This window comes from Haemorhous mexicanus, chromosome 1 (genome assembly GCF_027477595.1).
Source record: "Haemorhous mexicanus isolate bHaeMex1 chromosome 1, bHaeMex1.pri, whole genome shotgun sequence".
NCBI lineage: Eukaryota > Metazoa > Chordata > Aves > Passeriformes > Fringillidae > Haemorhous > Haemorhous mexicanus.
This window is the reverse complement of record NC_082341.1, coordinates 69,793,395-69,809,479: the sequence shown is the minus strand read 5'-3', so window position 1 is coordinate 69,809,479 and position 16,085 is coordinate 69,793,395. Positions and strand designations below refer to the sequence as shown.

At 50.2% G+C, this 16,085-nt stretch overlaps 1 protein-coding gene across 1 annotated transcript; it reads right to left on the bottom strand.

The window, feature by feature from the left end:
* Nucleotides 1-212: 212 nt before the first annotated feature.
* Nucleotides 213-8,875, bottom strand: NRN1 (neuritin 1). The gene is made up of 3 exons (XM_059853159.1): nucleotides 8,411-8,875; nucleotides 4,166-4,310; nucleotides 213-1,533 (listed from the first exon to the last, which is right to left on the bottom strand). Exons 1-3 carry the CDS (start codon nucleotides 8,463-8,465, stop codon nucleotides 1,302-1,304), a joined length of 432 nt encoding a protein of 143 aa, XP_059709142.1. The 5' UTR covers nucleotides 8,466-8,875; the 3' UTR covers nucleotides 213-1,301.
* Between the last annotated feature and the right edge of the window lie 7,210 nt (nucleotides 8,876-16,085).

Sequence of the window (16,085 nt, the reverse complement as noted above, 5' to 3'; positions counted from 1 at the left end):
AAAATAAAAAGAGGGGGGGAAAAAAGCAAAAAAAAAAAAAAAGAGAGAGAGAGAAGGGCTTCGACTAAGCGATTGAGGCACCCTGTCCTTGTTTGAACTGAAATTGCTGTGTTCGTCAAGGGATGGGTTCAAGATTTAGACTTCCTTGCCTTAAAAGCCTTGTCCTTTCCAAGATTCTCTAGGTATGTTTTATAAAAAGGACGACACCCTCATTTCAAACAATAATTTTTATTTTATACTTCTGTCTATACTTTGTAGCAAATCTTTTTTTGTTATTTTTTGCTGAATTGACTTTATAATAAACTTCTGTTTAAATTACATTTTTCTTCTCTTTTAAAATCAAGGCTCTTTTTTTTTCAAAATCGTTTTGCTGTTGTTATTTTTTTTTTTCCTTTAAGTTTACATTTAAGCCCCCTTTTTGTGATCTCTACGGTTGGATATTCAGGTATTTTACTGTTATGTGTAACATCTAAAACAAAGAGGAGGAAAAAATAAAGGCAGTGAATTCGGAAAGATGCCTTCGAACAGCAAGTAAAGATAAACTCTCAGAGATGTTAGCAGCATTCCTTCATTCCTCCGGGCATTTAGATACGTCTTTCTTTCTCTTGCTCCTTCCTTCCTTCCTTAGCTGTTCGTTTCCCTCTCTTTCTCTCCCTCTCTCGCTCTCTTTTCCCCTTGAGGAAAAATGTTCTTTTTTATTTATTTTTAATTTTTTTTTCCAGTGGAATGACCAAAAAAAACAAGCGACTGTGGAGGAAAGATGAGAGATTGTGAATTATTCACCATATGCTTCACACGTGGACATCTACCTTGGATTTCTCGCCAGTGCCTTTTCCTGTCTGCGGTTTTTGTTCTCGCCTCGCACACTGCCACATTTTTAGCGGAGCCCGTGGCTCGCCGGGAGGTACCCGGCCGGTTACAGCCTTAGCAGTAGGTGGCCCAGAGCCGTTCCTGAGATTGCGTTTGCACAACGAGGGCTCGAGTTAGTTTCTTTATATTTTTCTCTATTTTTGATTCGAAGCGATAGTAAAGCTGAGGTCCGATTTGGGCTGCGCGCCGCTGCCTGTTTGGTAAGATTTGGCAAATAAAACACAAAAAAAAAAAAAAAAAAAGGAAAAAAAAAAAAAAGGGAGAACGCTTCCACAGTCCTACATGGGTGTTTCACCATCATCAGCCACCACCACCACCATCATCATCATCATCAACCACAGAAAAGCACAACGTCCCCAAAGCAACGGATGGACACTTCCTCTATAGATCCAGCACATGGAGAGGGTGTGGGTGTGAGTGTGCTCGCTCCCCTAGAAAGGCAGCCAGGTCATTAGGGCGGCCCACAGAGCCGCCAGCAGCAGGGGCAAGGCCGGCGGCAGGAGGGACGGTGCCGCGCCGCTGCCGCCTCCGCACAGTTCAAATAAGCTGCCTTGGAAATCGAGGTTTTTGGATTCCCGTCTCAATTTCTCCCAGAGGTCTGTCGCTCCTTCCTGGCAATCGGTGAGCGCTGTGAGGGTGCAGGCGTGGAAATCATCCCAGTACCTGCAGGAAGGGAGAGCAGCCGGCGTCAAAACAGGCACGCACCCACCTTCCCGGGGAGGGGGCCCGCCCCTCGGGCCCGCCGCCCCCTCCTCCCGCCGGCGGAGCCAGCCGGGCATGCCTGAAAGGGAGGCTGGGCCGGCGGGGAGGAGCCGCTGGCTGAGGATTCGGGGGTCCCCCCCCCATCCCCAACCCCGCCTTCGGCACCAGCCCTGTCAGGGTGCTGCAAAAATTGCTCTGCTGGGTCCCTGGCGGAGGGGTCTTTGCCTGACGGGAGGAAGGGACCTGCCCCCCTCGGCTGCCAGGAGCCAGCCAAGGGGCCCGCGGGCTCGTCCCGAGGGCTTCTCGTCACCGGTGGCAGCGGGCAGACGGGGGAGGGAAAGGCGCACTTTCGGGTGCGGCGGGCAGAAACCCTCGGGAGGGATTCCCCGGGGCGGGAAAAGGCCGTTACTGAAGGAAAAGCTCAAGGAGGAAGAGTAGGAGAAGCAGGAAGGGTGGGAGAAGGAAGAAAGAACATCTTCCGCTTCTGGGCGCCTCGCACCGATCCGCAGCAGGGCAGCGGGAGGGACCCCTGATCCTCGGCCAGGGGTCTTCCCGCGGCAGGGAAGAGATTCGCTTTCCTAGGATAATTTCCAGCTATTAGCAGAAATTTTCCTCTTTTTTTTTTTTTTTTTTCCCCCAATTCCTTTCTTCACTGGGGCTGGAGCGGAGTTTGTCGCCGGGGCAGGCACCCGTCGTCCCATGGACCGCATAGGGAGGGTACTGGAGGATCTTTCCTCTCCATGTCTGAGTTACCGAAAACCACCCCGAATCTGCCTTCAATTTCCCCCACGCCTCAAGGCAGACGTCTGCGAAACTGGGTCTTGATTTTCTTTCTTTTCCTTTTTATTTTTTTTCCAAAGTAGTCCTGCTGCCTCTAATTTATGAGCACTCTAAGCTGGTTGTAGACTCCCAATGTTTGCTACATTTGTAATAAATAATGAGATACTGAGAAGCCTGAGTCTGAGAGTGTGCCTCTCCTGCAGTATTTCTGCTGTAATTGCATCTCCCAAAGGAAAATTAAATCTTTCACCATCTTCTTTCAATACACATCCCAGCACAGGGTGAAGGCAATCGGATGGTGGGAGGTGGTCGGGAAAAGGGTCTTTTCTGGAAAAGAGTTTTTTTAGAGTTCAGGATCACATCTGGTCTGGCACTCGAGGGCACAAGATACCATATCAGGACGCTGCTGCCCCGGGTATTTATTTCTGTTGCAGGACACCAAGTAAACCCCAGCCCAGCATTTACAGAGAGGTGCCAGCCTTTTTAGGTGTTTGACTCAGAAATCTCTAGGTAGGGAGGGAGGAGTGTTACAGAGTCTCTTCACACTTTTTCTTTTTCCTTTCCTTTCTTTTTCCTTTCCTTTCTTTTTCCTTCCCTTTCCCTTTCCTTCCCCTTCCCTTTTTCCTTTTCCTTTCCTTCTCACCTTCCTATTTCATGTCTTTTGTTTCCTGATTTTTGCGGAGCAAAATAAAAACCCCAAACTATTCCAAACTTATTTATGTGTAAAGATACTATCTCGTTTCTAAAGATTTCTCTTTTCTTCTTTTTTTTTTTTTTTTTTTGGTTGGTTTTTTTTTTTTTTAACGGGGGGATTTTGCACCGAGAAACGGGGAAAACACCCTGTGCTGCAACTTATCTTTTCTTTTTTTTTTCTTTTTTCTTTTTTTTTTTTTTTTTTGTATATGTGGTTTGGGTTTGGGTTTTTTTGTTTTGTGGCGTTTTTTTCCTTTTTCCTCCCAGACATATCGAAAATGCCGTGTCTTCCTCCCTGTGCTGGACACGATTTTGAGAGGCGAGCTCTTTTTCTCCTCTTAATATTTTTGTTGCTGTTGTTGCTGTTATTGCTTTTATCATTGTTATTACTATTATTACTATTATTATTTTACTCCCCTTTATCTTTGCCCTTTCCTTCTTGCCCCCTCTGTGCCAGGAGCAGGGCGAAACTGGGGGCAAATGGGTTTTTCCGGGGCCATGGAGGTGGCAGAAGAGAGCTGGCGCTGGGACGGCCGCCTCTCTGCCACTGGACGATTCATATCATGACAGTGCTCTTCCCTTTTTAATTACGTTTTGTTTTTCGAGGAGCAGCCTCCCCAGAGCTGGCTGTGCCCAGCCGGGGTGGGCAGCCTCGCCCCGGCCTCGGGGGGAGCCCGGAGCCCGGCGGTGAGCGTGTCCCACAGGCAGCAATAAGGAAAGGGATAACGATCCCCGGGCGGCTAATGTCAGCACCCCAGTGCAGATCGGGGGAAGGGAAAGAATATGAAAGAGGAGCTAAGTAGGGGAAAAAAAAAAAAAACCCAAGAAAACAAACCAGCAAAAAATCCGCCTCAGATTCATTGAGGCAAAAAAATAGAAGAAAAATAAAAGACGTTGTAAAAATTCCCGCCAGACTTCGCTGTTCCCCAAGCCCGGCCTGTCCCCGTGGCAGTGAGCTTGGAGGGACCCTGGAGCGGAGAATCCAACCCCAAAGCGTAAACCCTGCGTTACTTTTGTTCCTTCCCTCCTTCCCGCCACCATTCAGCCTCGCCCCCCTTGCCCAGCCCCGGGTGACCCCCGTTCTCCCCCAGCGACCCCGAGGAAGAGAGGAAAGACCTACGCGCAGATCGTTTGGAGATTTCTCTTGTCGTCCAGGTCCTGCGGGTAGTTGGCCATGTTATCGCCCAGCCGCAGCAAACAATCCGAGAAGCCCCTAAAGACCGCATCGCACCGCCCCGCCGCTCTCACCGCCTGCACCAGGTACGCTGCGGGGGCAGGGGCACAGGTCAGCACCGCCGGCCCCCGCCCCCGGCCCTCCGCCCCTGGCCCCGACTAGCCTCTTCCCTTCTCCTCCCCCCGCCCGCCCCCAGCCCTTGCTAAAAGCGCGACCTGGGGCAGGAGAAGGGCGGTGGGACCGAGCCAGGCTCGCCACTCGAGGAGGTGAGCCAGGGGCTCTTCGCCCTTTGCTTTTTTAGTACCGGAGGGTTCGGTATTTGTGGATTAGCGACGCTGCTTTCAGTATTTCTTTTTTTCATATCTTTTGTCTCCCTTTTTTTCTTTAAGGGGAGAGGAGGAGGGGAGGTGAAGATGCGCTGCCTGCTTCTCCCCGGACTTGATCCTTTGTTAGAAAATTCCTCCTGAAAGCAGCAGGAGCGTTTCTCCTTACAAACGCAGGCGCACGCACACGCACACGCCCCTGTTGCCCAGGTCGCTGGGCAAACACCGTGCAAGGCGCAGCGGGAAAAAAAATTAAATTAAAAATAATACTAACAAAAAAAAAAATCACTAGAAAGAGCTGCGATAGAGACACTCAAAGAAGGGAGCGCGAAATCACGCAGACAGCTGCGGGAGTGCCGACCCGGCCGTGCCTGTGTTCGGGGCGGCAGAGCGGGACCCGGCTGGGGTGAGCCCCGCTCCCCCAAAGCTGCCGGGCAGCCCAGGCATGCTCCGGGATGGCTCTAGCCAGGGGAATTCGGTTCTGTACAACAGGAACCAACACGAGAACAATCGCTTGCAAACGCGGGAGGAAAATGAGTTACGGGCTCCTCCTGCGTGCCCCGAGAGGGCACGGCACGGCACGGGGCGCGGGACCCGCGGCAGGCCTGTGCCGCCGCACGGCATCCCGCACATGCCCGCAGCCGCCCGGCACGGCGAGGCACTGGCTGCCAGCCGCTCTCCTGCCCGTGGCGGGAGCTGGGGACGCCGCGGTGTCCCTAGGCCTGGGGGATGTCGCTGTGGCCAGCGGGGGCGGGAAGGGGCTTCCCCCGTCCCTTGAGGAGGAGCCCCTTGCCGCCCACACCGCGGGGCGTCGGGTGGGGACACCTCCCGCGCCGTGTCCCCAGGGAATGGCTGTGACGGGGTGTATGTGTGTGTGTGTTTCCTTGCCGGGTACCGGTTACAAGCTAAATGGCTGACTCCAAAAGAGACTGTTTCAACCCAAATCCTCCTCTTGCCGTTTGATTCATCGCTAACATGACTTGGTGGCCACTCCCCTCTACACACACACACACGCACACACACCAGCACCAGCACCAGCCGCCACATCAAACCCCCAGCAGGCTCCAGACATTGGCTACGATAGAGAGAAAAAAAAAAAAAAAAAAAAAAAAGCCAGGCAAACAAATAGAGAAGAACCGAAGACCATCCCGAGGGTAAAACCATGTCCTATAAAACCCGCGCCATCTCGCTCCAGCAGCTACAGCGGAGGGGGAGTTGCCACGAATTTCTACAAAAAAGTGTCGGGCTTTGCTGAAAATCCGGGGTTCGGAGAGGAGCCCTGCCCCAGGCTGGGGCCGGGGAGGGGGGGTGGCGGGGGTCACGTTTGGGACCAGTGGCGAGCCGAGCATCCCTCGCCCCCGAGGGGCAGCCTGGCCCTGTCTGCCCGTGCTGCTGCCTCCTCACGGGGTATCCCCGGTTCTAAGCTGCCCCAAACCCCGCCAATAAATTAAAAAAAAATTATATATTTATAAAGGAAGGGGAAAAAAAAGGAAAAAAGCAAAAGCGGATAGACAAGGCTCCTGTCTGGCTCGAAGACAACGGGATTTCTCATGAACTAGGTCGTTGGTGCCTTGCCGTTGCCACGACCTTCCACACCCCGCACCCCATTCAAAGACAGCAGTGTGCAGCAATGTGCAATGCAGCAGGACCGCAGGAGCCCTTCGTGACGGACCGGGCCCCCTCCCGAAACCCATTCCCCGTTCTCCCAGTCCTGCGACTGGTCTATCCCTCCTGTCCCTTCCGCGGAGACTTAGCCCACCCCAGCCCCCAACTCGGTCATCTCCCAAAATGCCAGGGATTTCGGACAGCTCCAATCTCCTATGCTTAAATCCTAAATAAATAAATTCCCCCCCTCCCGCCCCCCCTCCTTTTTTTTTTTTTTTTTTTTTTTTTTTTTTTTTTTTTAAGTCCCTGTGCATAGACATTTTGGAAACGAGCCGAGCATCCATTTCACACGAGCCCTTACCGGGGACGGGGCAAAGCCAGTGGCCCTTCCCAAACCCCACACCGGCAACCAGAAGCTGATTCCGGGGGTGGGGAGGTGTGGAGGAGGTGGGGGAAGGTTACCCTAAATACCGAAGGAGGAGCAGAGAGGAGAAAAGCCCTCCACCAGCTTCAAAGCTGTCCCCTTTACTGGCACCGCAAAGCCACCGCACCGCCACCATCCCCACGGTGTGCAGCAATATTTGGGGGTAACTTTCCAAACGACTGCTCATGCTCATGCCAGCCCGGGAACAGCATTTCCCAGCGACTCTAGCTGCCTTTTAAAATTTGAAATAAAATCCATCCTAGGCTGAACCAAATAAACACAACCGAAAGAAAATCTTCCTCCTCCTCCAAATGAATGAACGAACACAAACAAAAATTGCAAGGACTGAAATTAAGGATAGCATCCAAATAAAGCCTTCCCCCGTCTTTCTGTGACAGTACAAAAACTGACCGTGTGAAGAGTTCAGCCTTATTTATAATGGAATGGTAATACGAATGTAGGGGTTTGCATCATTTAACCACATTTCCCAGAGGTCAACATTTCGTTGCACTATTTCTTCCCCCCCCATTAGATGAATAAATGTTCAAGGGTTTTTTTGCCTCCCTTTCTAATTCTCCCCTTCTTTTAAAAATCCTTTCCCCCCCGCTCTTCTTTCTTTGTAACCCATAAAATTCTGCAGAGGTTTTCTGGAGAGGAGTGTGACCGAGCAAAAGGATCTCTAAATAGCAATGCGAGATTTTTTTTTTTTTTTTTTAATTGTATCAGAATTCCTTTGCAGGAAAATATTTTCAAAGGGCTCTTCACACCTGATAGTCTAGATAATAAAAAACGTGCTTTAATCCCCCTTTCATTTAAACCCTGTTTGGGATCATGCTCGGGAATCTACATATCCAGCAGTAATCTTTAAAATTTGCCTATATAGGACCAAAGTAGTCATTAACTTGGAGATGGTCTAATGTCCGTAACTAAAAAAAAAAATCTCAGGAAAGAAACGTATTAAATGAACACGAGAGCAAACCAACAAAAGCAACCTGAAAAATCCCCAAGATATTGAACAAAACCGGCAACAAGCACACAAAATACACACCGGCATGGAAAGAAACCTGTTCTATTTTAAGTAACAGCATATATAGAAATTTTTTGGACCTGCTCGATTTTTGACAGGTCTTCTCCAAGCACAAAATTAACGACTGGGCGGTGGGACTCCGCGATTTTTAAAAGTCATTTTTATTTGTTTAATCACTGCATTCGAGTTGATTATTTCCTTTAATTTAGTGATGGGTTTTCTTTGGTTTTAAGATGCTCTACAAATGGGAAAACGTTCTGGTTCCCAAAGGGAGACCTTCGCTTGTGCCCCTGATTTTCTGCAAAAAAACTTTCCGGCTAGATCTCTCGCAAGACATTTTGTGCCCGTTCTTATTTCTCTGTCCCTCGGGGAGAGGAGGAAAATTTCTTAGCACCGGAGTCACCAAACTGTAAGTGGAAGGGAATGAAGGGGACATCCGAAAACCAGATACAAACGCAACCGCTCTTGGGGACAGAGAGAAAAGGAGGGAAAAGAAGGAAGAAGAGGCGGAGGGAAAAATAAAAAGCGAATTATGAGTGAGCATGCACCGCTTCAGGAAAACGAAAACCAAAAGTGGTTTACGAGAAATCAGAAACCGGCTCCCTTTCCTGCGGACTCCCCTGCCTTGACAGCGTGCCGGAACGCGAAGCTGCCGCCGCGAAGGGAACGCGGGGAGCGGAGAGCGGGGTCCCGCCGCCGCCGCCGCCCCGCGCCGCGGCCCCCCGAGAGGGTTATCCCGACGTTCCGCTCCTGCATGCATCAGCCGGGCTGGGGTGCGCACAACTTGACACGGAATTTGGCAGTCCACTTACCTATCTGTACAGCAAGGATCAGAGAAATATAACTGCCGTTCAACTTAAGTCCCATCCTACATTTAGTAAAACCATTTGCGGCTGCAGATCTTTAAATAGTTACTTTGGAGAACGTGGGGGAAAGCTGAAAAATAGACATTGCCAACAAGTTCCGAGCAGCGGAGGACTTTGCAGACAAGGGGGGGAGACAAGAGGAGAAGGAGAGGAAGAGGGAGGCAGCGGGAGAGGGCGAGGAAGGCTGGCTGGGAATGGTTCGCTCCATTAGGAGGGGGCGGAGGAAGTACAGCCTCACGCCCACCACCGGCCCTGACGTGGGGGGATGACACCGGCCGGGTTTTTTTCCCCCCTTCTTATTTTTTTTTTATAAATGTGCACCTTGGAAGAGGAGCGCCATTTATAGGCATCACAGGCTGGATTTACCCGCTCTCCCCGTGTCCCCCCGCCCCATAAATCGCCGAGAAACTCCCCCCCCCCGCTCCCCGCGTTCCTCCTGCCCCGTGTGGTGGCGATGGGGGCGGCAGCCGGGACCGTCCCCCCGGGGTGGGAGCGCTGCGGGGGCGGGAGGGGACACACAGACGCAGACACACAGACACACAGACACACAGACACACACACACACATACACACAGACACGCACACGAGGAGCCGCCCCCCGGGGGTGGGGATAGCACGGCAGAACCCCCCCGCCCCCGGGGCCGCCCCGTCGGGGCTGGCCGGCCCGGCCCCCGCGCTGCGCAGCGTGCAGGGGGACAGGGAAGTGCGGGGGTCCCCTCCCCCTGCCCGCCCCTCCCCCACCATGACGTCACCCTCGGGCTGAGGTTTGGGGGGAGCGGGGAAGGAGGGGGGGCTGGTCTCTCCCGGCCTTTTTGCTGGTGCTCAATCCCGACGGCGGCAGCCCGGCGGTGACACCGCAGAGGGTGGCGTGGCGAACGGGGTCACCCGTGGGACAGCCCGGGGGAGTCGCGGTGGGGCTGCCCTGCGGCTGGCACCATGGCAGCCAGCCATCGTACCCCATCCTCTGGGGACAGGCTACAGGTGTGATGGGGCTGCGTGGAGGCCGTGGGGCCGCCCGAGGCTCCGATGAGCCCTGCCGGGGATAAGGCTCGTTCTGTGGTACTCCGTCACCCGGGCACCCTCCCGGGACCGTCATCAAAGCCATCCCCTCTAGCAGCACGAGAGGGACCCCAAGGTGCCAGCATGGGCTTCTCCCAGCGCAAAGTAATCTGACACACCCCCTACAGCCGTCTCTCGTGGCTCTCGCACTGCACAGTTTTCCCCCTGCCCAGCTCAGCCCCGACTTTCATCACCCATCTCTAGGAGCCAGAGGGGGGGCTCGTCGGAGTGAAAGTTACTGTTGGCTTCCATTCCTCCCAGTTCCCCCCAGTCTGCAGTCCCACTGTGCTGCTGGCTGTGCTGCAGGGTCCTGGACAGCCGGTCCCTCTCTTTTACAAACCACTCGTGTCAATATTCAGACCTGGATGACAGAGAGATAGCAGCTGCCAGGCCGGGTACCCACGACTCCCATGGGCTGCAAAGGCAGCCACCCGGCAAGGAGAGGGCTTGCAGGGGGTTAAATGGCAGTGCAACTCAGAGCAAAGAAGCTGGAGGGCAGGAGGGAAAGCTTCCTTGCTGAGAGCTCCATTCACAAAATAGTGCTGGTGAATGCCACTGCCTCTTTAGGTCTCCCTAATGTGTGCAGTGGCAGCCTGCATGTGCATCCCCTCAAAGCCACCATGAGCCCCCAAGCTCTGTTTCTCCAACTCAAAGGCAAGGGTAATTTTGGTAACTACGCCAGCCATCAGCTGGGCCCTGCAGATGAAAAACACTGGCTTGCCACCTCTGTGCCTTCCCATAATTTCCTTTAGTTCCACCCTCTCTTCCTATTTATAGATTTCCGCTACGGACAGAGAGAATAATTAGAGGACAGAGGTGGCTGAAAACTAATCCGAGGAATTAAAAAAAAAAAAAAAAAAGGGTTCATTTTCAGCCAGCTCTCAGAGCCAGCTCAGCACATGGGCACTTGGTAGTGAATGAAGTGCAAGGCACAGGCCAGGGGCTGTGTCCCCTGGCAGCTTGCCCTTCCATTCACTCCACCATAAAGCTGCAGCCTAGAGTAGGGTTCTCCTTTACACCCTCCTGAAGACATTGGCAGTGTCAAGGAGGCAAAGGCTAAGCTTTGCACTGTGCATAAAATTCTCCTTCAAAGTAGCAGAAGTTTTGAGTTTAAGATAAGGCTGAGGCAAAACCCTTTTACCCAGCTCTTTGCTGCTGTGGTGGTGAGGGATTTTATAACGCATAAGAGAGATTGAAGCAGTGATCAAAATGTGGACCCCTGTCCTTTACCCCAGAGGGATGGGTTCGATGGCCCAAAAGACCTTTATATCTCACAGTTGGTGCATTATCAGCATAAAAAAGGAAGAGGATGAAAGGAGTGTTGGTTGAGGTACATGGGCCTAAGCACTGGACTTTTCAGGTCTTGGCAGCTTGGCCATTTATGGCTGTGTTTGCTGTTTAGAAGGACAAGACACCTCTGCAGGAGTGCCCGATTGTGGAGGCTGCAGCCAGAAGAATTTTTCATTTTATTTCTCTCCCCAACTGTTAACTGTATTGGTTTATTGGTTTATTATTTCTTATTGATTCATATACATATCTGCTAGGGTTTTGACTGTTCCCTTTTTTTCTTAAGGCAGATAAGCTATAGCTTCAGGTTAAAGGCTGGGCTGGCTCCAAGAATCTTGGGTTGAATATTACACTCTGCAAATCTGATTTGGAATTAACTTTGGGGCAGTTTCCAATGCACAATCAGGAAGAGTTTAATATCTGGCTTTTGATATGTCTATCACTGCCGAAATGACTGTAGCCTCTGGCAATCTGGCCACAAGTCTCATAAGAACAGGCATTTCTAGGGGATTTCTGGCCAAGCAACAACAAAAAGAGATCTCACAGCTTGAGGCATCAATTACAGAGGAGAAAAGGGTCTGGCCAAATTCCTCTAAATGTTCTTGACTTTCGTGGCAGTCCAGATCAGTCTGAAATTCAAGCCTGACTCCAGTCTTACCACCTTCCCTGCCCCAGGAAGGGGCCCACTGCACTATAGATTCTGAACAAAAGCCAGCAGTTTCTGCCCATCTCAAATAGCAGCACTCTCAGCTCTATTGGAGCCGGGGAGCAGGATGAAGTGGGGACAGTTGTTTATCAGACTGTCCTTTTTTTTCTTTATTTTTTCCCCAACCTGGTATTAGAAGGTGTCATGTTTTAGAAGGTGCTTGAATATCAGCCTGCCTCCAAGAGACATCAGTCTGCGATTAAGGAGAGGAACGTCTGACGGTGCCCTGCTCAGTTCCTGTTAGGACACTTTGCTCATCAGCACGATTTTGCCCTTGTTTTTAGGGAAGAGCTCTCCACGCTGGCAGCAGCAGCAGCAGGCTCATGCTCCACTTGTGAGGGCTGACTGCCATGTCCTGCCGTGGCGGTGTGTGCTGGAGGCAGACGGACAGAGCCCACGGCTGCTGGCCAGATATAGCTGCGCCAGGGATAGCGACGGGCACGGCGTGGGCGGCTCCGTGCGCCCCGGGGGCTGCGGGGATGTTTGGGCGGGCAGCCCTGCGCTGCTGCTGCCAGGCACGGAGCCGTGTGCTGGGCAGATGATTTAATTCCAGCTTAGCTCCACCGAAATTATCTACCACAAGGGGACCCACCACCTTTAGAGGATGTGTTTTCTCATTTAGTTTTTGGCTGGCTGACTGTCATGGCTGAAACTCAAAAGAGGCAGCCGGCTCAAGGTAACAGAGAGATGCTTTCCCCAGCAAAGCTGTCTGTATCCCCACAAATTCTTTTTCCCTTCATCCCCTTTTTAAAATGCAAAATATCTCTTCAAACAGCTCACACCATGGGCTTTTTATTTCATGTTTTCAGGCTAGTAATAGGGATAAAAACTAAATCTTTGGTGCTGTCAGTCAGAGACTGATTTATTCTAAGCATCGTCTCAGGTTGAAGGGGAGGGTCCAGTGATCACGGTGATATTTAAAAAGTCCCTCCCATGGGTGTTGAGCAATGCATTCGCTGTTAGCTCATCCTGTTGCCTCTACCAGGAGGTGACCGCTTGCTTTTTCCCTCCCTCACAGTCAGCCAGAGACCTGGCCCTGGAGAAGCTGATGGAAACAGCAGCCAGTGGCTTGTGCTCCGCACCCTCCTGCCTCACCTTCCCTGAGAAGCAGGGATGGGCTGAGTGACAGCCTTCCAGTCCTGCAGAGGTGGCTGTCCTTGCTCCTGCTGTGGGTCCCAGTCCTCAGCTGCTGCCTTCCCTAGAGCAAGGTGGCCAGCCAGAAAAATACATGCAAATATCAAACCTAGCTGATAAATGAATAGCTGTTCAAAGTAGGATCCTCCAAGATCATATTTAAGCAGAAAAATGATGAGAACACACTGAAAATATGGCAGGTAGGATTAAAGAAACACCTTTTGCTAACAGCTGGAATTCTAAAGGGGTTTTTGGATGGTCTTGTTCATTAGACACCTGGTTTGGCTTCATTACTGGCTGGATGTGTCTGACTTTAGCTAAGCACATAAAATTAAAGTTATGTACCAGAATTTGCCCCACATCTCTCTAGAAATTAGTACTTAAAAGGCACTTATCATTCAGCAGGAAAATCATTATCATTTCACGCTTGTGAAAATATATTTCTGAAATGTAAACTGTTGCTCTGGTTTCAAATACAAAATTGGGAAAGAAAAAGTATATGGCTGAGTGGATGTAAAAAGGACATTATTGCTTAATACCAAATCTTTTAAAAAATGAAAAATGCTGGTTAAGGTATTTTTTACCTATCTGAAACATTAAAAAATGATCTGATGTAAACTTAGAAAGTGATTAGAATATAGGAAACCTCAGGCCCAGCTTCTGTGATTTTCAAAGGGGAATACCAGAATGCCAGGCTCCTCCTCTATGTTCATTTGAAAAGCTCAGTCTCTGTGCTCATTCTTCAGTACTTTCTTTCTTTTAAAAAGCAGCCTTCAGAAACCAAGGCATCACTTGCCCATGATCAGCTTGTGCCAGCCAATCCAGTAAGGAAAGTGCTATCTCTTATAGAAAGAGCAGTGTTTGCATTTAGCTGCACTCCCCTGGGATGTATTTTTAGGAGGGTGCCTGTGCATGCACTCCAAGTGCTGCTCATGAGTGTGGCCCCTTTCCATGGGATGGTGGCACTGGCTCTCTGCTGCTGAGCCCAGGCAGGCTGAGGGGAGCATGCTGAGGAGCCTGCGCTTCCCCAGCCAGATGGAGTTCACACCCACTACAATTATGTTTGCAACACATGATTTGCTTAAGGTGCCTGTGGATGTTTCAAAAGAGTGGGGTGGCTTCACTAAAGCAGTCTCAGAAGAAAAGCAATATCAGTTCCTGGCATCTTTACCACCGAAATTTTCCTTCAAGAAGCAGAAGCCTAAAGCCAGTCTTTGGGGTTTTTCACTTTTATGGCAAATGTAGTGAACTTTTGATTACAGACTACAGGGAAGTATATAGACTTGGAAAATGGCCGTGTAAAGGTTTGTATGGGTGGATTTCCTGGCATCCAGAATTCCTATTGCCATAGAACATGGAGCCATAGGACAACTCAGGTTGGAAGGGACCTCCAGAGATCATCTGGCCCAACCATGGATGGAAAAGGCAACCTAGATGAGATTATCCATCACCTTGTCCAGTTGTGTCTTGGAAACCTCCATGCTGGGGAGTCCACCCCATCCTTTTGGAGGTTGTTACAGTGTCTGCTTCCTTATGGTGAAATCCTCACCACGTGTGGAATCTGAAGGTTTGTGATGAGCTGTAGGTAACGTGCCAGAACTGCTGTTCACTCTCTGATATCTTAACAGACACCCTGGCCCAGATACTTGTCATCCTGAGTGCCTGATAATAACCTTGAATGTAGCCCCATGGCATTAAGATAATTTCAGCTTCTCTGGTTGCAAATGCCAATAACCAAATTCTGGATCTTGGTTCAGAACCAAACTTCAATTCCGGAGTAAACAGTGCCATTGTCAGAACAAAATCTGGGTGCATAAAGCCTATATCCTCAATATGTATCAATAACTAGTATTAAAATTTGCTGACACGTGAACATTTCCTGCTTCCATGGACGTTGGCAGCACAGCTTCTATTGACCACAGTGAGATGGGATGTTCCTCAGTGGGGTGATATTCTGATCCACGTGTTTCTGCCATTGATTTATAGAGTATCTACTGCCACAGCAGCTATTAACCTTCAGTTACAGTAGGACTTCAATAACTGAAATACCACTCTGAGTTTTCTTTGTAACAGTCAATATGATTTGTTCTAGAAAAAAACCATAAATACATATTTAAAAAACCAACCTTATCAGATTTCCAGCTTTCATAGGAAGATATTGCTTCAAGATTTTTCTTCATCAGTCCTTAGTCATGAAAACCAAAATTTCAGGGGAACTTGGGGCTTTAGGGAGCAGGAAACCAATGTGTTAATTAATTGTGGGCTGATGAGAACATTGCTAGGACAGATGTTCAGCCACTCACACGGGCACTGCAAGAACTCCAAGTGAGATCTCACTTTCCTAGGAAGGATGAAATCTGGGAAGAAGAATGTATACAGAGATGAAAAGGGCTCTGTGACAAGGAAACACATTATGGGTGTGTAAATTCATCAGCAGTCTGACTTGCAAAGGTGCTGAGAACAGGCAACTTCTTTATCCCCTTTCTCTCCTATTAGCTTCAGGAACCTGTTTATGACACTGGAAACTGGGAAAGGTCCGAGATAAGTCCTGTGAATCTGAGTAGAAAGCTTCTTCCTGATGTGAACTTCAAAGTGATTTCAAAAAGGCATGACTTGAGCAGAGAAGCACGCTTTCATTAAAGAACATCCTTCTTCAGCAGCTGCATTTGGGCCACATTTGTTTTGTGCATGCCCCAGTTGGCGCAATTAGCTCAAATATCACTCTCATGTGTCAGCTGCCATGCAGGTGATTGCAGCTGGAAAAGTCAAGAGAAGTTCCAAGCTGCTGTTCATAGGTGCAGAAGAGCACCAGACAGCCAGGAGCCTCCTTGAGGATTTGTCTTGCTCCTGAGCATGATCTAGCAGTGCAATAAAGAGGCTAGAAAGGGGTGTGGATGGCTGTGAATTAAGGTGTTTCATGCATCACTTATCCATTGCCATTAGCTTAAATGCATTCAGGACCTAAGAGCATGTTTGTGAGCACCAAAGACCTTTGCCTAGTAATGTTAAGGAGTTACTTCTCTTACTCACGTTGTTCTCTGCCTGTGCCATCCCTGATCATTCTCATCTCTGGGTTTTGGAATGAACTGTTTGCATTGCTAGACCCTAGTGATTTGGGGACTGAACCCCAAGGGCCTTGGACAAGCCCCTCCAGCTGGGAAGCAGGCAGTAGCCATTAAAGGCAGGATGGGAAGAGGTAGGCTGCTGCAGTTTGTCTGTCCTGTCACTAGAGTGAGACATGCTCACAAGCATCCTGGTCTCCTCTTTTGGGAGGTGCTGAGCAGGCCTGTGGGTGCTGCTGCTGGTGCTGCCACTGAGGGGGCATCCTGCACCATGGTAGACCTTGGCATCCTCAGCAGGCTGGGGCTTGGGATTAAAAACTCTCCAGGCTACCCATTCTGCTGCACAAATCTTTATTTTTACAGTTGCCTCAGA